This window comes from Phalaenopsis equestris, unplaced genomic scaffold (genome assembly GCF_001263595.1).
Source record: "Phalaenopsis equestris unplaced genomic scaffold, ASM126359v1 Scaffold000301, whole genome shotgun sequence".
Taxonomy (NCBI): Eukaryota; Viridiplantae; Streptophyta; class Magnoliopsida; order Asparagales; family Orchidaceae; genus Phalaenopsis; species Phalaenopsis equestris.
In genome coordinates this window covers 805200-827492 of record NW_018164743.1, presented here as the reverse complement: position 1 = coordinate 827492, position 22293 = coordinate 805200, and the positions used below count along the sequence as shown (strand labels likewise).

Sequence of the window (22293 nt, the reverse complement as noted above, 5' to 3'; positions counted from 1 at the left end):
CTACCCTCCATAAACATTCACTCGTGATTATTCCAACATTGCATATTTGGTTTACACCACAACCCAAGGAATCATATACCAAATTGATGGATTTCATATATGAGATATAATGTTCAACACAAACTATTCAATCCCATTATTTTTTTTGTGGAATAATGCGTAAAAAATAAGTATATTAAATCTAACAATGTTGCTGGCATAACTAATGCAATTTTTATTTACATTTGGCTTTCCACAATGGATTGCATCTATTTTATTTAAAAATTGCATAATTGCATAAATAATTGGGATCAATTGTGGCTCCAGTATCTGCAAACTGACTAATAATTGGTTAAAGATGGTTAAATAGTGATAAGAGTGATGCGATGAAAATTTTTTCACTAGATGTTAGAATCCTAAAATGGTATGAATGTAAATGCTCCTAAAATGCTGCAAGAACCCCCAAATAACGTAGTGATAACCCCACAATAACCCTCAATTACACTGTGTGGTGAACCACTCCAATAGTCTATGTAGTCCTGCTTCAATAACGTCCACAAAACAACTGCAATAACGTCGAAATAACCCCTCAATTACACCGCACGGTGAACAGCTCCAATAACATACGTGGTCTTGCTTTAATAACCTCTGCAGAACAACTCTAATAAAGCCGAAGTAACCCCCCAATTACATTGCACGGTGAATCGCTCTAATAACCTCTGTGATCTCGATTTAATAACATCTGAAGAACAACTCCAATAACGTCAAAATATCCCCTTAATTACACAACTCAGTGAACCACTCCAATAGCCTCCACTGTCTTGTTTCAATAACCTCCGTAAAAGAACTCCAATAATGTTGAATTAACCCACCAATAACCTTCCAATTACACCACGCGGTGAACCAGTCAAATAACCTACACGGTTTCGATTCAATAAGCTCCACAAAACAACTCCAATAACGTCGAAATAACCCTCCAATAACCGTCAATTATACCACGCGGTGAACAACTCTAATAACCTATGCTGTCCCGCTTTAATAACCTCAGCAGAACAACTCTAATAACACTGAAATAAACCCCCAATAACCCCCAATTACACCTCGTGACAATCCGCTCAAATAACTTCCATGGTCCCGCTTCAATAAGCTTTGCAGAAACAACTTAAATAATGTCGAAATAATCTCACAATAACCCCAAATCACACCACGCGGTGAACCACTCCAATAACCTCCACGATCCCACTTCAATAACCTCAACATAACAACTTCAACAACGCTAAAATAACCCCTCAATTACACCACACGATGAACTGCTCCAATAACTATTACGGTCTTGCTTCAATATCCTCCACAGAATATCTCTAATAATGCAAAAATAATCCTCCAATAACCTTAATACACCGCATAATGAATTGCTCCAATAATCTTCACAATTCTAGTTCAATAACCTTCTCAGAACAACCCCAATAAATCTGAAATAACCCTAATGACCTCCCAATTAGACCAGAAGGTTACCTCTCCAATAACCTGGGCGGTCCCGATTCAATAAGCTGTGCAGAACTACTCCAGTCAATTATTCGTCTTCCAACGTATCTGGCTCTCCTCGCATGCTTCTTTTCCAGTCAATTACTCTTTCTCTACTTTATATATCTCCGTCTCTCCACTCCTTACGCTCTCATACCTCTCTCTAATGGAAGCCATGGAGGAAGTGGTGATTATCGGAGCAGGAATTTCAGGACTGGCTACCGCCCTCGGTCTGCACAGGCGAGTTGTCCTGTACTCCCATAAAGATTATTGAATTTTATTAGCTTCAGTGATTATAATCTGAAGCTTATGATTATCTTTAGTTCTGAACACCGATTTCTTATCTGATCTGTGTCTTCGGTCTGACCAGAAAGGGGATTAGAAGCGTGATCCTGGAATCATCCGAGTCGCTGAGAGCATCGGGCTTCGCTCTCACTTTATGGGACAACGCATGGAGAGCCCTCGATGCCCTAGGTGTCGCCAACTCCCTGCGCCAAAATCACCTCTCCCTCCAACGGTAACCTTCTCATCCCGGATCCTAATCATACGCATTTCGTTATGTCGTCATCATCTATTTCGGATCTAATCTTGCAAATTGTTTTGCGTAGAATCGTTGTAAACTCTGCGGATTCTGGAGCCATGACCGCTCAGATCCCTTTTTCTGCTGCGGGCAAGCGGTAAGTATTTGATTTCAAGAGCCGGAGACTGTTTGTTTCGACATAGCACAAAACCAAACAGCATCTGATATTGGTAAGTATATTTTGATGAAAAGTGGATCGCAGAGGTGTTGATCTTGGCTTTTGCTTTGTTACAGAGGAGAGCGTGAAGTGCGTTGCTTGAGGAGAAGCTTTCTGCTTGAGGCTTTGGCAAAAGAACTGCCTCCAGGGACGATAAGGTACTCTTCCAGAGTGGTTGGAATAGAGGAGGATGGTTACTTGATGCTCTTACACTTAGCTGATGGGTCGACTCTCAAAACTAAGGTGACTTTGTGCGCTTTTATATAACTCAGCTTGCGCTTGCATATAAGTAAAAGGATACATTGTTGGTGCATTTACATGCATCCCATGCAATTCCTATGTTTTTTATATATCTAACGCCTAAAGTTTATTTTTTAGAATTATACCACCCAAATAATTTTATTGCACATAAAAAATACCAACATTTTAACTTTCAAAATCTTAAAATAACATTTTTAATGCACAGGGAATGTATGTAAAAAAAGTGAAGTTTAGGTGTTAGATATGTAAATACAGAGGAATTGAGTGGTATGAATGTTAATCTTCCTAAATTTTTTGATTTGGCAGCGTGCGATTTAGAGCCTCTTTGGTTTCAAGTAGGAATTATTAATTCGGATTTACAAACCTTGAGATTTTATAAAAACTGAAAATCATTTGATATGTCAACTGTTAGATATTTGTAAATTTTGATGAACTGTTTGGTTGTTTGTTTCAAGTTATAATATTGTTAGAGGGAGAAATTATATATTAGTTAAATCTTGTGAATAGGGGGGATTTAATAAATTCTAATTTTGACTAATAATAAAGTTGATTTTATCAAAATTGTAGAATTCAAAGTTCAAAAATTTTGTTTAGTAATATTTAAGCAGTATCTTGCATAGATTCAGCCTAAAATAAGATACCAAGCAATCCCGTATAAATGTGAGACATGGAGAGTATAAGATTTAATTTCATGTCAACTAGTTATTCAATGTAATTAGGTGTCATAAAGCAGTAATGGCTAATGAAGAATTAGTGGATGATACAACTAATAAGTTGAGAAGTTTGATGACCTATGGAGCTATAAATATTTGAGGGATCATGAAGCGAGGCATACTGGTTTAGTAAAGATCTGTAAAGGCATTGATTGTTCATTTGATGCTAAGGCTGATGATTAAATATTATATTAATTTTGCTTGAATCGAGTCGAATGCGTTGAGCCATAGATCAAAATTTTAGCTCATATTGATTTTCTAGCTGTAATCTTGCTATGTATATGTGTGTGCGCCCGCACACACATACACACACATATAAGCACTTGTGCACATGCAGATTGATATATACACATGTGTGTGCCCCTGTGCACGCATAAACACGTCTACATGTATGCACGTGCACGCACGCATAGACATGTAGACATGCACACACACACATAGACATGTAGACATGCACAAACTAAGCTATATATATATATATATATATGCTTATATATATATAAGCATATAAAAGTATGCAACAATGGCTTAGTTCTTGTTGGCTTGATTTTGATTCAAGATGGTTTAAATTAAACCAATTCAACTTGAGATAGATCAAAGTTCATTTTATTAGGGCCATAAGCTGATTTCAAGCTAGCTAGCATATGTTGAAGTTAATTGGGAGTTGAAATTAAAATAGCTTGTTCTTACTCTATTTGGAGATATCTGAAACTATTACTAAAGTATAATAAATGAAACCTTTAAATTCTTATCCTTCATTATACAACTTCTACAAAACAATTGATGGTGTTCAAAAAAATTCATTCGTGGGAGATTGATGGTTAACTCTTAAGCAAGGCAGATATTTATTAAGAAGCATGTGATTTTTTTGTTTTACTCTAATAGGTCGTCTGGAAATTATTTGGGTGCTGAATTATCCTTGGTTGATGTTTGCTCATCCTTCTATGTTTAAAACATATTTAACCATTTGTGTATCAATCTCAAATTTTATATTTTAAGATACTTATTGTAAAGTTGCATCCAGATCTTGCTGGGGTGTGATGGAGTGAACTCAGTAGTATCAAAATGGCTTGGACTTAGCAAACCATACTTCTCTGGTCGTTCAGCCACAAGAGGCTTTGCAGTGTTTCCTCAAGGGTATGGCTTCAAGCATGAAATGTTGCAGTTTTTTGGAGAAGGCTTTAGGTTTGGGCTTTTGACCTGTGATGAAAAGTGCATTTATTGGTTCTTTACCTGGACTCCCACTAATCAAGGTAAGCTACAACAACAACAATAACAACAATAACAACGACAACAAAATCTTTATCCCACTAAGTGGGGTTGGCTACATGAATCCTTTTTCTCCATTGCATCCTATTTCACCTTTTTCTCCATTGCATCCTATTTAGTGTCATATTTTCATTTAATTTTAATAAATTAAGATCATTTTTTATACAATATACCCAAGTCTTCCTAGATTTACCTCCAACCTTTCTTAACATAAGTCGAATCAAGGTAAAACTAGAATGATCAAATTTTTTTCCTCCATGTGCTAGCGATTAGGTATTCATCTTATTATCATCATTAATAGCTATATCTAAGATATTTATAGTCAACTTTACGACATAACAACACTTGGGTTGGACTTTATATCTTATTTGCAACACATTAAGATTCCCCAAGTAGGCTCATCTTGATATGTTAGAAAGACCTAAGCTAATTTATAAGAAATTCACTTTGGACAAGCTTTTAGTAGAATAGAGTTATGAAATTATTTATATTAACCTCTTTTATGACCTTTCCAGATTTTTTGACCTTTGGTTTCTCATAATTAATTCTAACCCTCATTATAACAATTAGGATCTTATTGGACACCATTTAGAGTGTTTTCTCAGTTCAAAATCTTCTCAGGTTTGAGAATTATCCACTTGAAATACTTTTGCGCTAATTGACTCCACCTTTTCCCTCTCTTGCAACTCGATGCCAGGTTGATCCATTTTCTTGGTCTATTGAATTCATCTTATTGGACCCTTGACTTCTCGGTGTTCTTTCAATGAATCCTTTTGAGAAGCTCTCTTGATTGCTTGCCTTGAGAAGGCACATTTTATAGACAACTTATTCAGATGGTCCATTAGTTTTCATTCACATATCTGCCTTGAGAATTTGCCTCACTCTTGGAGCTCTTCTTGAGAAATTTATCTCTTTTGACCGCCTCTGAATGTTGCCTTAGGTACTCGTTCTTTTCGACGGTTTCCCAAGATAAATTGATTTTTAGTGCCTTTTTCGGGGAAGTTGTCTTTGTCAACTTCCTTAAAGAAGCTAGCCTCACTATGTTCTAATTTGCCATTTTTCAACATCCTCCTAAGAATTCTACCTTCCAGCACTCTGGCAGCATCCATCCAAAGAATATTTCTCATTTGTCAATTTTTTTCACTTCTTGACAATTTATTCTAATTACCCACTCCTTGACATTTTTTTTTTCTGATGTACCTAACCTCCTCCTGGGAATTGTCTTGATTGGCTTCCTTATCTCATGAACCATCTTAGATTCTTAGGTTTTCGTCAACTCTTGGTAGAATATGCTTTTGAGGCTTCATAGTTGGATATTTGCATGTTATGTATTGACATGCCATCATGAGTACTTCCAAAATGGAATAGTATCAATACAAATTTTCATTTTCTTCTTGGAGTCGGCCTGCAATGCAATTGAAAAACGATTTTCTCTTGGAAGATGGATCATCTAGTGCACCCTTAGGTGCCTTTTAGAGGCTTTAAAAAGGGTAAGAGGGCCTTTTTATGCATTATTACACTTTAAAATTCATGGATTCCTCTCTAGCCTTTGAAATCCTGGCTTTAGTGCTCCTAACTCTTGGTTCTTGGTCTCCTCCTAGTGCGCCTCTAAAATATATTAACTTTTTTCCACATTCCTCTATGTTCTCCTAACTCCTAAACTCTGAGAAACTTTTCCATTATCTTATGCTTCTTCTGGAACTCTCTACTTTTTCTGTTTTTGCACTCTTGCTTGAGGATCGCTAGGAACATGAACTATACCCTTTGGATCTCTTTAAAACTTATACCACAATATAACCGTGTCGTCACTTTCCTTGTCAACCTCTTCCAAGCTTTTGTCGTATCCTCCACTTAACAACCTTCCCTTTACTCAATCACTATCCATGATAGTAAGCTGGGTTGGACACCCCTTCCAAGCTCTGAGATTTCTGCTGGTCTTCTCTGAGATAGTATTTGGAGGCGGGCTCACTTTATTATTTTGGTTAAAGAAACGTTAATCGATATGTATCCTAGGCCATCTTTGGCGTTGTTCTGCTCATAAGTATATCTATCCTAATGATTACTTGTCAAAGCCACGTGAAGCATTCACCAATGTCATCAATGGGTGTATTATCAACCATAGTTCATATAGATTCTATGCCATTTTAGCTTGAGGCTTTGATCTAAAGTTCATAGGTCAGGCCTCACACACTCTTGCGCACTCGATAACTTGTGGCCAAGTGATGCTATGATCATCTAGTAGTACCCAATAATTCCAAGCTTTTGTCTTATTCTCCATTTAACAACCTTCCATTTACTTCCCATCTGTGATAGTATGGTGGGTTGGCTGCCATTTTCCTAGCCTTTAGAATTTTTATTGTTTTCCTTCTAGATATCATTTGGAGGTGGGCTTTATTACCGAAGTGTAGGAGGTTAAAGAAATCTTACTCGATATGTATCCTAAGCCACCTTTGGCATTGTTCTGCTTATAAGCACGTCTGTCATAATGAGTGCTTGTCAAAGACAAGTGAACGATTCGCTGATGTCATTGATTAGGTATACTGTCCACCAGAGTTCATATAGATTTGTTTTCTTGGCTTTGGGTGTTATGTAATTTTTAGGTGAGGCCTCACGCATTTTAACACATTGGGTGTTGCAAGCATTGCCTTTAAAATTGTTTAACTTTTAGGTATTCCCTCTTTTTTGAAGGCTGTCCCTGACTTTTCTTTGAGTCATGATGTTGACTCAAAGGATAAATTAAAATTAATTTTAAATCATTGTGTGCTAAGGACTTTGTGATGTACTTAGGATTTTTCAATGTCTACAAAATTAGCAATTACTTTCTTTCAGAAAGCTAGCTGACAAGGGAGTTCGGGGAACATAGCCACGGTCTGGCTAGCGCTTGTGGACCAAATTGGCCCAAGTTGGGTCTCCGTTGAGGAGTCAATAAGTTTTCTTGGGCCACTCCTAGTTATCCTATTATTATATATTTGTTTTCGTCGGAGTTTAAGGTTAGTTTTTCGTGAGTTTTCTGTCAGGACAATCATCGGTGTCCATGTTTTCTTTTCTAGGGCTGTATCTGAAGTTTAGAAGGTGCTCTGGATTTGACTTGTCCTAAATGTTTATCTATCGTTTTGTACTCCCCACCGCCCCTCCTTGCCACCGCCATTGCCGTGGTTGCTTCCGCCACTTGGAAAACAACCTCTTTGTTGTTTTCCTGTAACTGACCATCACTCCAAGCCCTTCTAGCCGCCTCCAGCTTGTTTCTGGTTACTCCCACCTCCTATCTACTTGTTTCTGGCCCTTTCCAGCCACCTCCAACCTACTGTCGCTCTCTTCTATCTCCCTTCAACTTGTTGTTGCACCTTCCAACCATCTCTCACTTACTACCTTAGCCTTCCAACTACCTCAACTGCTCCGAACGCCTCACTGTTGTCCACTACCCAATCAGGTTTAGTTATTATGTCTCCATAAACTGCAGCACCATCGCCTTCTACCTCAGCCTTAGTTGAGCTCGTGTTAAGTCTTTTATTTCCTAGTTCCAAGTGTCTCTGAATGTAACATATATTTGATTTCTCTAGTGTTGTGATGACTCTCAATTATTAGACTAAGGCAATGGTCTAACTGTAATTCTATCAATTGTTTTTAAAAAAAGGAAAGAATGCTTATTTTATTGGTGAACCGGTCTACTTTATTGGTGAACCGGTCTACTTGGGGAAGACTCATTAGTTATAAATAATGAGGGATGCATGTTGAGAGGGTTTGAAGGGGAATGAAAACAATTTGTTAGAGTGAGGTAAGGAGAGGTTTTATGAAACTGAGGAGAGGATCTTAGGAATTTTGTACCGGGTTGATGAGAGAGAGAGTATGGCAAGAGAGCTCATCTCTCAGTGATAAAGTTGTGTAATCTTGTTGATTGCCTTAATGAATTGGTGTTTATTTTCTTCCCGTGGATGTAGGTCTTATGGGCCGAACCACGGAATCTTGGTGTTCTTGATTACATTTTTGTTTTCTTGTTCTGTGTTCTTTAAGCTAGTATTTGGTTCTTTGTGTTGCTTTGGTTAGTTTCTAATGCAAGGTGATTGATAGATACATTAACATATATTGTGGTTTGGGTTCAACTCCGGTTTCACTAATCATAGGTTGGGTTCAACAACTTGGAGCCAAACTCAACAAATCAAATTCTTTCTATACGTTTAAAGTCCTTGAAATATTACTAGATTCCTAGTTTGCTGTGTGACATGTATGTTCAGCTAGTGGCATTGGGAATTAAGAAAGGATGTTGGCAGGAATAGGAGATTCAGGGAATTCACTCCTAAGAATTTCCCCCACATGCTTTCAAGTCATCTTTGGTTATTGACTTGATTTCTCCAATTTCAATTACATGGTTCTCCTAATCACACAAATTTGAACTTGATTTTGTAAATTTGGAAATCCGTATAGCTTGCATTATTTCAGTCTTTCAGGCATAACTTTTATTTATTTATAGATTTCTCCTAGGATACAAGGATATACAATGTACTCTTGTTATTGATGCAATAGGTAGGATTTATTTAAAAATAATGTGACTAATACTGTAATAATAATGGGTTAATAAAGTAAATTATATTAATATTATATGTTACGGGCAAAATCTCTTGGTGTGCTAGATTTGAGGCCTAAGAGTGTAAAGAGACTTGTACCTTGGGCCTTGAAGGTGGGACATCCCAACAACAAAGAGAGTGATGAATGAATACCCACAAAAAAGAGAGTTGACATACAATAATTATGAGTAACATTATAAATAAAAAGGGATAAATTTTATTTTATAAATTAGAGATAAACACAGATACAGCTGAAAGTGTTAATAATAAGACACTAAATAAAAATAATTGAAATTACAATGAATAAGCCAAACTACTCGGACTCAAAAGAAATACAATAAGTGATACATGATGGAGATTATTATTTTTGCTTTCTATTTCATTTTGTCGACTTTACATCTTGAAAGATTTCTCTCCATATGATTGTATACGATATTTAAAGAATAATATACCATCCCAAGGTGAGACATGTCAACAACATAGTGTGATGAATGAATACTCACAAAAATGAGAGTTGATATACAATAATATAAATAACATAATAAATAAGAAGGGATAAATTTTATTTTATAAATAAGAGAGAAACATGGATACAAATGAAGTGATAATAAGAAACTAATTGAAAAGAATTGATATTGCAATAAATAAGCAAAACAACTCGAAATCAAAAGAAATACAATAACTGATACATGGTGGAGATTATTATTCTTGCTTTATGTTTCTTTGTGCCCCACCATATATCTTGAAAGATTTCTATCCATATGATTGGATGCAATATTTAAAGAATAATATACCACTATGAGGGGAAGAAATGTTAATAGATCTATTCACTCAGATGATGAAAATCTTTAAGCTTTATGGTCTACGTGAACCAAAAGTTTTTCCCCTATCTTATGACTATAAGATAATGCTTATATTATTTTGGGATATGATATCCCAACAAGGGCAAGCTATAGTTGATTCCATTTCTAAAGCTGTGAATTCTAAAGAAAACTGTCGATTAAAATATTAACTCATGTTACTCAGATTTCAAGGCTGAACTTTGAAAGTTAGGATTCTAAAGGAGACGAATGAATTCAAGTTCAAAATTTTAGAAGAATTAAGCTCAAATGTTGGGACTTACCATCCAAGGACAGTGTGTCATGAAAAGGCCTTGAAATAGAGATTTGATCATCATATGGAGGAAGATTTACTTAAAAGACTGAGACTTATTGATGATTAGGAAAATGTTGAGTCAAGGTCACAAAGAAATCAAAGAATTTAAAATGGGTGGTTGGATGAGTTTGACTAATTAAGAAGGTCATGTTTTGAGGTATAAATTTGAAAACAGGTTTGAAAGTTTGATTTTGAGTAGTTTGTGAATTGAAAGGATTCATAAAACGATGAGGTAGAGTCGGGTATGAAAGATTTCCAAGTGATGGTGAAAACCTTAACTTTGACATAAGCCTAAATTCTACAGGGAGACTAAATGGGTGGACTACCCTAAAATTTAAGAATAACGTACCCAGTAAAGATGCACATGACTTTCCATCGTCCTGAATGCATTGATATCCTTCAACTATGAACTAGCCTTATAACTAGAAATCTCTACTTAACGCCATAACGATGGCAAGTAGAGGGTTCCTTAGCTAAAGGTGTTTAGTAGTACATTTGTCAGTAACATAGTTTTAGGGGGTTATTTCATCTTAGGGCACTTACATAGTTTTAGGGGGTAAGACTGTTTGTTTTATATGCCATAGCCCTTCATACTAGTTATGAGTACCTACTAAATTAATCTAGACTTTTAGATTAGACTAATCTGCGGTATGCGTGACCCTCGGTTTTGTTTTTGTGTTGGCTAACCTTAGTTTTTATGGTTGATCTACTTAGATTTGGTTTACATGATTTAGAGTTGATGAATTTTAATTTTGATTTCTAGTTTGTTGGTCATGATGACAATCAAAGTTCTTTTAAGTTTAAAATTTTCCATTTTTGGTTTTCTATGTTGGTGTCCTCCTTTTAGTTTTGCCATTGAGTTTGGTTCTTCGTGTTTGAAGTTCTATGTCACTTGCAAGCTTATATGATTCAATTCCTTTTAAAGCTTCAAATGGTTTAAAGACTTTGAGTTGCTTGAGTTTTAAAAGGTTTACTTTGGAAGTTTAAATCTTTGAATTTTTTTTTAGTTTAAGTGTCTTAATATGTTATTTAATTTAAGTGTTTAAGTGATCCTGAGTTTTTATTTAATTGAAGTGTTAGGATTAACTTATTTGGTTTAAATATTTTAATATTTTATTTCATTTTGAATTAAGTAATTAAAGTATTTTGGTTTAAGTGTGTAAGGTGATTAGTTTAAGTCCTCAAGTTATTTGGTTTAGATGGTTAATTTGTGTGGTCTAGGCATGAAAAGTATTTGATTTAAGTTATCGAAAAATATTTTTAAAAGTTTTGAATTATTTTAAAAGAGTTTTTAAAATTATTTTTAAATTATTGTTAAATTATTTATTATTAATATTCATAAGTTGTCTTAAAATGTTGAATTTTTAAATTATTTTTAAAGTTTTTAAATGCTTTAAGTTGTTTTTTAAGTTTTTTTAAATTTATTTTTTAGTTTTTAAATTAAATATGAATTTATTTTAAATTAATTTTAAATTTGTTTTAAATTATTTTGAATTATTGTTAAATTAATTTTAAATCATTTTCAAATTAAGTAGTGGTTATTTAAATTATTTAAAATTTTTTAAAGTTTTAAGTTATTTAAATGATTTTGAACTAAAAAAACTTATAAATGACATGTTTTATTAAAATATTCACAAAAAGAACCTACTTATGAGAGGTTCCCCTTCCTTTTTTTATTTTTATTTTTGTTGACACACAAAAATTATATACGACACATTAAAAATAATATGCATGAAACATTATATATGCATAAAAAAAGCCTACACATGAAACCTATGTTAGGACTAAGCTCAAGTTTGGCTGGGTTTAGGCTAGGGTTAGGCTAGGTTGGGCTAAGTTCGAGCTAGCATCAGGCTATGTTGGGCTAGGTAGATGCTAGGTTGGGCTACGATTAGGCTAGGGTCTGGCTAGGTTGTGTTCGGTCTATCCTGAGTCTGACCCGAACCCGAGCCTAGCCTATTAATTCATTTAATTGGTTTTTTTACATGAAAATAAATTAAAAAAAACTAATTAAATAAATAAGAATAAAAAAAAATACTAGCTGACTGATCAGAGTGGAGGAAGCAGACCGCCATGTAGGAGAGGGAGCACGTCGAAGAGAGAGAGAGCACGCTGGAGAGGGAGGAGGAGTGGGCAAGCATCCTGGACTATGGAGAAAGGGAGGTATTTATAGGCATCAGTAGCTCAGGGTCGACGACGGGAATAGTTAGCTCTCACAAATCGACCCCCGATTACTGTCGATTAGAATAGTGATCACCTCCCCTGATCGTTGTTGATTGGAGCGGCAACAATTGGAGCTCCCATGGATTGAAGGGGATCCCACAGATCGAGGAAAGTTTCTCGAATCATCGACGGCCAAAGGCAGGAAACAGTTGGAAGTGCTTCTTTCTGGAAGAGAAAACGATGAGGCTCTTAAGCGTCACTTTGGTGGTGCCATGGTGCATTGGAGCTAAGGTATTACTTTGAGTATCGCCAAGGCGCCAGGTGGAGCCTAGGCGCCAATTTAGTAGCGCCAAGGTGCCCTCACGTGCTATAAGCCTGGACCCTAGGACCTGGATTGAAGGGATTTTTTTCTTTATTTTTAGCTCATTTAGATCAGCAAGAAGTGGACCCCATATCAAAAAATTGAGGTCAAAATGTGGGCCCCACTCTAAGAAAGAGAAAGTTGAGATTTTTGTTGAAATTTTAAATGAGCTTCAAATTAGTAAATTTTGATGTTCTCAGCTCAATTTGACTATATTTTGAGTTTGGAGTTTATTTGAGTTCATTTCGAAGGCGAAATCGCAATTATCGTTCAAATTATTCTAATTATTGTAGGTTAGCTGAGCCCCAAAACAAAGTTCGATTTCGGCGCGGAGTGGTTAATTAAAATGTTTTGACGGTACAGATGCATTTGCGAAGTTTGTTTTGCAAAACTACACTTCATTAAAAAAAATATTTTGGATGAATTTTCATGCATGAATGCTCACCACACAAAATTTTACATAAAAAGTCATCTGATAGTCGCCTCAACTTACTGCATGTTATTCATACGTTGATATTGAATAAAATGTAGCTCATAATATGAAATTTCAAATACTACGATGACTTGTAAAGAAAACAATATTTTCAGAGCATAAAAACAATAATTTCAGAATATTCTCTCATCAAGCTGCAATTTGGTCTAACTTTAGGATATGATTAAAGTTAATTATATTTGATTTTCTTTATGCGTGTTTTATTTCAAGTTTATTTTAAATATTTGAGGTGAATGATGAGTTGATAAATAGTGAGGTCAACTATAAATCAATTGAAAATGGCAAAAAAAAATTTAATATTGAACAATTTGCTTTTGTGGTGAGGGTCTCTCATAAGCCTTTGAACTGCTATGAAAAAATACCAAGAAGTGTGTTTGCCATATCACACTTCTATTTATTAAAACATAAATGGTGATGTATTAGGGCATGTAACATGAGTAACAAAAAGAGTTGATTGCAATATATGTTGGTATGATAATCAATGTTATCGAGTGGTTATAACAATAATGGTATACAACAACATTAACTGAGTGTCAGAAGTCCATATATTCTACATAGAATTGTGCTTATGATTACGATTACGAGTGACTTCCAACCATGCATTTGTATACTAACATCTAGATGCGTACTTACATATATTTACACATGATTTATCCGTTATTTATCATTATTTGGTAATATCTTAATAGACAAGTTTAGGTATACACACACACACACTTTTCTAAGACATCTTAGAAAAAGAAATGTATGCACCAATTTCATAGAAACTCGACGATTTCTTAGAAAATCCATTGATTCGGCTAGCTAGTAACAAGGGCTTCATGCTAGTATAATATCATTATAATATTGTTTATATTTCACACATCACATGCAGATCATAAGAATATTGTAGCAGTATGATCAAAATTAATCACAAATATGACTTAAAAAATTGAATCTAAATAGGAATATTATACAAAAATAATAAATATTGCAAACACAATAATTGATAGGATAAATATGAATTCGTGCAACAATAAAATATTGTAGGTCATAAGAATATTATGGTAGTATGTCCGACATCAATTACAAATATGACTTTTAAAAATTGAATCTAAAATAGGAATAATATGCAAAAGTAATAAATATTGCAAATACAATAATCAATAGGATAAATATGAATTTGTGCAACAATAAAATAAAGTAGTTATACTCATGTAAACTATTATTTCATTATAAAAAAATAAAATAATCCTACAATAAGTATATTATAATACAAGTAAAATACAAAGACATGACTAATAAATCTACAAAATACCTATTAATCTTGTACAAGTAACACGAAGAAGACTCCGAACAACGAATGTTATGCTTGTCTTCTAATAAATAATTGTTACTTATTTTGAAAAGAGTGATGAAAATTCCATAAGTCTCACCAACAATGCTCCGGATAACTCAACTTGGTCCCATACCATGCATCACAATCATTTATTGGTGTGAAAATAAAGGTAATTAAATTATTGTAAGACAAATGAAATTTAATCTTCCCGAGTTATCTTGCTAACAACTCGAATCAATTATAACAAAATTAGAACTTATTAATGGATTCAAACATGATATTATTATTATTATTATTATTATTATTATCATCATCATCTTCATCTTCATCATTATTATTATAGTATATTGGTAATTCAATATCCACATATCGGTATGATGATAAGAATTTAACTAAAATTGATCTTATTTAAACTAGTTCACCTAGCTTAAATATATGTGCGGGAGATCATGTGAATCGTGTGATCATAAAGAATGCTTTGGATGCTCTAGTCATTGAACATGCTTATAGGGCAATCTTCTACAAAGATGAAATAAACAAAGTGTTTTGAAATCCCTTCAGGAACTTTTTTTCTAAAAGAGTTAAAATGAAATTTGTTTAGTTTGTAACCCCCTGAAGTAGACAAACCCACCGTTCAGCATCATGTCGAATTTTTTATCATAATTTAGGCTACCGGCCTAAAGTCATAATCATGGGGATAGTCGATGCCTATTAATGTTACAAGTCCTAGATGTTTCTCCATGTAGATTTAGATAATATTACATTATCATTAGCATAAGAACACTCACATGCATGTTAGTTCATATTGTCTATAGGGCAAAATTTTAAGACTCATGTCCATCATTAAGACATTTAGTCTTAATAACATGACTTAAAATTATGTGTACTTCCAGTTAGAGATATTTCCTATCCATAGGATATGAGGATTTGCCGTCAAGCGACTGATCCTTTTGGTTGATTTATAAGAATCCTCATGGGCATCTCCCTGTAAGTGGAAGAATAGTCGCGCATACTTCATATCTCTAAGATTCTCTTTGCCAGGATCTTAGTTTTATGTTGAATTTAAAATGTGAACTAACATCTGTAATTAAGAATGTTTCTCGGATCACAATTGTGATATAATTAACCATTGATGGTTGCCCCTAATGAATAAATTAAGAAAAATTTACATCAATACCCGACAATTCTTTTGTAATTACATATTTAACACTTGAAGTTTGATATTTACATCTATAAACCTTTAGTGTCATAAAAATATATGTATAATGGTGTGCTTCACTTTTAAGATGTTAGCAGTGGCATTTTTGATGTGATATTAAAGATTTGAGCGTTAAGCATGTAAATATGAAAGTTTTTGTGGATATGTAAACACATTAAGAATTGTGTTAAATACCTAGACACCCACAACAAATTCAGAATTTTTTCTTATTTTAAAGCACTTAAATAATTAAACTCTTTGATTGAAGAAGCCGTTGTCTTTCTTCTGCATTCCACAGACAAAGAAGCTGAAGAAAATGCAAGCATAATGAAGGAGTTAATTCTAAGTAAAATGCGCAAAACAAAGTTGCCTGAGGAAATCATTGCAGTCATAGAGAAAAGTGAAATAAGCGAACCAGTCTCCTCTCCACTGAGATACAGATGGCCTTTTGATCTACTTACTGGAAATATCAGCAAAGGCAATGTTTCTGTTGCTGGAGATGCACTTCACCCAATGACCCCTGATATTGGCCAAGGAGGATGCTCTGCACTTGAAGATGCCATTGTTCTTGCTCGAAGCTTAGGCGAAGCTCTTCTTGCAGGAAAACATTGTAAAACTGAGGAAGAAGAGTATGGGATCATTGAGAAGAGCCTGGGGAAATATGCTAGGATGAGGAGATGGAGGAGTTTTGATCTCATTGCTACTGCATATCTTGTGGGTTTTATACAGCAGAATGAAGGAGTAGTCATTAGATTTTTGAGGGACAAGTGCTTGTCTGGGATTTTGTCATGGATCATGCTTAAGAAAGTTGAGTTTGATTGCGGCAGGATTTGAATGCTCTTTGTGCTCCTTCGAGTTTGGTCTTGCTACCTTTGCAGGTTTGTTTAGATCTAGTACTTGAGCTTTGATATTTACTTGTATAACATGCAAATATTTGACATCACATTGAAAATAGCTTTTTTTTTCCCCTAGAGTAAAGTTCTACATTTCATGTGAATATGTTAATGTGATTGGGAGACAAAAATGTTATATGAGTAAATATCAAAATTTAGATATTACATATGCAAATGCATGAGAATTGTGTGGTATTAATATAAATCCCCCTTTTCTTTCTTGTAATATAAATTTAGATATTACACCACATTCCTATGTTCTAAAAAAACATATTTTAATTAGAATCTTTCCTCTAATTTTTATTAAAAGACTTGTAACTATTTGTCTGTTTTCAAACATGATGATGGATGACATATTCCTATCAACACTTGGATATGGGATCAAGAATAACATCCAAAAAAATGTATTTGTGATTAAGTGATGTACTAAAGAAGAAAGGCAACAATGAGTCAACTCATTTGAGGTGGCATGTAAGTTTCCCCAATTTCATCCTCATTTCATTTAGTGCTTGTTTAGAATCTTTATTGACTTCATTTGAAGGAACATTAAAGTGTATGTATAAAATAACAACCTCATTCAAATGTAGTTTCCTAACTCCTCCAAAAATTTGGAGCTCAATAAATATATAAAAAATCTTTATTTTTTCAAGCTTAAGCTCGAACTGAAAGATGAGTACTATTATTATCTTCATCGATTCAACCTGAAGTAATTAGCTTAATATTCGACAACTTTAAACTTGAGGTTCAAAAAGTTAGTGCCTCAAGTAATCCTAGTTAGTTGCCAATCAATTGCGCACATTTGTAGTATTATTCATTAGTTTATTTGTTGTTTTCATCCAAGATGATCCCAAAAATGAAGAATCATAACTAATATCTTTCTATAGGAGAGAGTTTCAAAGAGATCACTTATAATGGATAATTTAGCAACAACTTCACTTCTTGCATGTATTAATCTTCTTAATTTTCTATTATTTATTCTTCTCCAAGTGGGGTGCATAAGAAGATTCAAATGTAGCTTTGCACTTCTAATACACCTTTGAACTAATCAACAACATTAAAAGGACTTTCTTGTGAGTACATTTCTTGATTTTCCCTATATCTTCAAGATGAGATAAATTTAAGGCAAGGTCTTAGAAGGAGGTCATAAATTAGTCATAGAATTGAGGAAGATAATGTATTGATCAACTATCAAATTTACATAGTCCAATGTAATCAATGTAATAACTCATCATATTATTAATTTCATTGCCTTATTCTTTCATAATTTTCTTAAAACAATAAAAGAATAGGTGAAATATATGCACATCAAAATTTGGCTAAGCTAAGTTAGGTTGGTCTCATTGACAACAAATAAATCCAAGTTCAAGCAAGTAGGCATTTAAAAATGGTTAATTCACTATAAATAAGTCATCATATTTGTGGTGGCTATACAAACAAGTTTAGATAAATAATGTTATTTGACATATTTCTTCTATACTAACTATTGTCACTATTTAACTTTATTAAGGCAACTCATTCAAATTATCATATGAAGTTAACAAAGACTTCATTAGAATTGGTCAAAACTAAGTTAAATCAATGACCAACTTCACTTGAATTTGTTCCTTACACTTCAACATGAGTTCTATTTGTGTTTTTATAAAAAGTACTTTTAGATCTTACCATGCAAGTTGTATTTTTTAACTATAGTTTTTTTATAAAGTTGTGTCTTGACTTAAGCTTATAAGTGGGGGTGAGAGGACAAACCTAGCATGCCTAACAATTTATGTATAACTTGTACTTTTTAATAAAATGGTGAAAACCTAGTGCTTCTCTCTCTCTCTCTCTCCCTCTTTCTCCCTCACTTATATCCATTTTCCATTCTTATTAATAAGAGTCATTTAATAAGAGTCATGTGTAATCCAAAAATACATTATGTCCAATAAGAAGAAAAAAATAGAATTGAAATTTTTGTCATTGCAAATTCTCACTCAAGAAAAATAAAGAGATCTATATTCATTTATGAACGCCATTGTTGATTAAAATAACTCGAACAGAGTTATGGGTACTACCGGAATACTCATAACTCGTCATCCAATTCATACAATCATAGGTCATGCATGGCAACTTTTCATTTGATAAAAAAATAAATAAGAGGACCAGCTTTTGGAATTTTGTTAAAAAATACTTCTTAGGAGTGTAAGGTGGCATATTTAATCTTAACCTTACAACTTTAGAGTATATTTTATTACTTGAAATTCAAAACATTTTTTAAGAAATGATGTATTTTGTTAAAATATATCATTTAATTTGATGTAATTAAAAGTGAATTTTAAATTACACCTAATTTGATTATTTATGGATAGATACAAGATTAGAAGATGTGATAATGTTGTTTTAGCTTATTTAGTGAGTAAATTAAATCATTATTACTACAAGTTAGCACATTTATGGTTGTATAGGGAGTTTATTGTATTAGCATTATACAAATATCTTGCATATAAACAGATAAGATGAGAGCAATTCATATGATACATGGGAATTTTTGTATGAAAATTAAGAAAAAAAAATATATATATGGCTTGATCTAATTGAAATAATTCTATTAGTATGGCCCTTAGATTTTAAAGAATGTATTTTTTTGTAATTGGATAATGCATTCAAACAACATAGTAGATATGATCTATGAAAAATGTTTTTCGTGATGGAATTAGAATGAGTCTTAAATGTTATCAAGTGATCATTGGTAGTCTATTTGATTTTTTTTCTTTATGAAAAGGGGAGAAACAACTACGAAACTTCTCGTGAACAAGGTGTTCTTGTTCGACTCGATTTAATTATTCATGTTCGTGTGCGACACGAAATTGGGTCGGTAAAATTAAATTGAAAAAAATAGATGTAAAGTATTGGATTCGAACTTGGACCAAATGACTGCAAAAGAAGACACTAACTGCATCACCAAACGAGATGTTATAATTTAAACTTAGATATAAATATATACAATATATTATTATATAAATAGTATATGTAATATATTATTATATAAATAATTATATAAATTTTTTATTTCGAGCTAAAATGAACCGAACACGAGCGAACAAAGAGTTGTTCGTGTTTGACTCGTTTATAATTCGAGCTTTAAAAACTTATTCGTGTTCGGCTCGTTTACTTAACGAAAGAGTCGAACACGAGCTGTTTGCGAACAACGAGCTTTTTTGATATGCATCAACATTAGAATTGACAGCTTGTATCAATCTTATTAGTGATGGTGAACATTTATGTTCTTCATGATTGTTAACATTAAAAATATCAGCATTACATATATCTTGACACAGAGGCATGATTAAATTATTTTTAATGTGGGATTGAGTTAGCCATGCTCAAGCTCAATTCATTTGAATTAAGTCCAAAAATCAGCTCAGTTGAACTGCTAAAAAAAAGGAAAATTTACATGCATACAACACAACTTTTATGTACTTACATATCTAACACCTAATATTTGATGTTTACAATTTTACCACTTTGGTTCATAAGCTTAAAAAGTTAGTAATTATGATATGTAAAAAATTTTGAGTGTAATGCATGTAAATATGAAAATGTAGGTGATAGATATGTAAATACAATAAGAATTGTGTGGTATGTATGTAAATGTCCCTAAAAAATTATGAAAGGATTGGACGTGCCACATTGCAATAGATGAGTCTATTCAAAGTCCTTTTATTTAATTAATCCAAACTACTAATTCAGATCAAGTAGCTAATTTAATTTTTTAATAAATCCTATTTTAAATATTTTGTCTTAATTCCTTGCAAGCTATTGTTGATGAGTGATGAGTTTACAATAATTATAATTATTTATCCTTGTCATTAGTTAATGACCTAAAATGCTTAAAATATTCAATATGCATGGTGCCCACGACTAGCATGACTATTGAGCCCATATTTGTTCTTGAATTACATCCGAGAAATATAACTTAAACAGAGAGAGAGAGAGAGAGAGAGAGAGAAAGTGTTGTGAGGAATGGAAATAGGGGAATCAAATGAGAAAGAGATTAAAGAAATGCGCTTGTATTGAGAACTCTTTCTCCTAGGAAAAATGATTCTAAAAAAAGGTTCCTTTTTTACATTAAATTTCCTCTATTTGTAGTCGTTGGGACTTGCAAGAAAAGACTAGTTGGGCCCATCCCACCCAAAACCTTGAAGTGTGAGTCCATTGAATTATTGTTACAATTGTTTTCATGACCTAAAATCTTGAAAGGAGTCAACCCCCAGTTGCGTCGTTTGATGCGATGGCGAGTCATCTGGTCCCCTCCTAGAATTCGACTGCGGTGCCTGATTGCTTCATCATCCTTTGATATTTGCCTTTGGTCGTTTGAACAACAGTCACCTAGTTCAGATCACTCAGTCTCAGGTCCTTGGCTTTGATAAACTCGCTCTAGGCGCTCGGTCTTAATCACCCGGTCTTTAGCGCTTGGCCTTGATCGCTCAGGTTCGGTCACTCGGCCTCTATCACTCAGTCTTGGTGACTTGACCTCATACGTTTCACTTTTTTGACTAGTAGTTGTGTCTGGTGGCCCACTCTATTGTTTCTACTCATCTGCAATGGCTTCCACTGGTTGATGTGTTATTTACAACCTGCTTCTCGATGATCTAGATTGTTCAATATATGATGACTTGGACACTCACTTTCCACTTGTAAATATTTAGTTCTCCAACTCTCTCATATCTTATAAAATTATGTTGCAATAAGAATGAGGGAGTCAAATTCCAATAATAAGCTTTAAATTAGCAATATATTCTCATAATGTAACTACTCCCTTGAATCCCCTTTGATTGAACTCTCAACCATCTTTTTTGGGTTCAATTATTTTATTGTTGCCTTTCAATGGAGGATCTCACCCAGTCACAAACCAACATACCAACTAAGGTTATCATTCACGGCCTGCTTAACGAGTATAAGCGTGCAAGCAAGAATAAACATTAACTTAGGGGGAAGCGCAAAACAGTCGATCCATCCTCTAACAAAGAAAATTCGTTTAGGATGACCCTAGGAATGAGATAGTGGCCCTCGAGTCAATCAACATTGTTATTCTAGGAAACAATATTGTGGTCCCCAAGCCGACCAACACTGTTACCCACATAGAGTTTGATTCGTCAAAGGATGGGATGATTGCTTGCATGCTTTCTCAGCCTGGTGTCTTGACAACTTTAACTGCGATGCTTAATGCTTCGTCCCTGTTTATCGTCTTAGAATTTTTTGAAAGGCTAGGGGTAATGTATAAGAATTTTATAGAAGATATTTATTTTTTCAATATTCAGTGATGGCATGCATCTTATGAAACATCCTTTGGTTCAACTGCTATGCAAAAGTTCAACCCAACTGAATCGGAATGAGGCTCAGATTGCTAGGCCTAGGTGGCAATGAACAAATAACTGAAGGGGTTGATCATCCTGAACATGGTGGGGACACAAACAAGGTCAAAAGGCTCAACAACAGAGAGGATTGTTGAATGAAAGGTTGGGAGGGTAATGGAAGAGCACTCAAAGCTAGTTATAGGGTGACCAAGCCCCCAACTTATGATTTTTTAACTCACATATCAAATACATGCACAACCACAAAAACAAGTTAGCTATTTAGCCAGACTAATCAACCTAGAGCAGGAGATTGTCATGCTGAAGCTGTCAGTTG

General features: G+C 33.9%; 1 protein-coding gene across 1 annotated transcript; it reads left to right on the top strand.

Moving 5' to 3' along the window:
* The first annotated feature begins 1543 nt into the window (after positions 1-1543).
* LOC110025490 (FAD-dependent urate hydroxylase-like) lies at positions 1544-16793 on the top strand. The gene is made up of 6 exons (XM_020725996.1): positions 1544-1743; positions 1874-2020; positions 2112-2180; positions 2318-2483; positions 4239-4467; positions 16032-16793. Exons 1-6 carry the CDS (start codon positions 1670-1672, stop codon positions 16565-16567), a joined length of 1221 nt encoding a protein of 406 aa, XP_020581655.1. The 5' UTR covers positions 1544-1669; the 3' UTR covers positions 16568-16793.
* The last annotated feature ends 5500 nt before the right edge of the window (positions 16794-22293 follow it).

Coding starts and splice junctions, on each gene's coding strand:
- LOC110025490 (XM_020725996.1), top strand. CDS start 1,670: ATGGAAGCCATGGAGGAAGTGGTGATTATCGGAGCAGGAATTTCAGGA. Junction 1,744..1,873: donor ACCGCCCTCGGTCTGCACAG/GCGAGTTGTCCT, acceptor CGGTCTGACCAG/AAAGGGGATTAGAAGCGTGA. Junction 2,484..4,238: donor GGTCGACTCTCAAAACTAAG/GTGACTTTGTGC, acceptor AGTTGCATCCAG/ATCTTGCTGGGGTGTGATGG.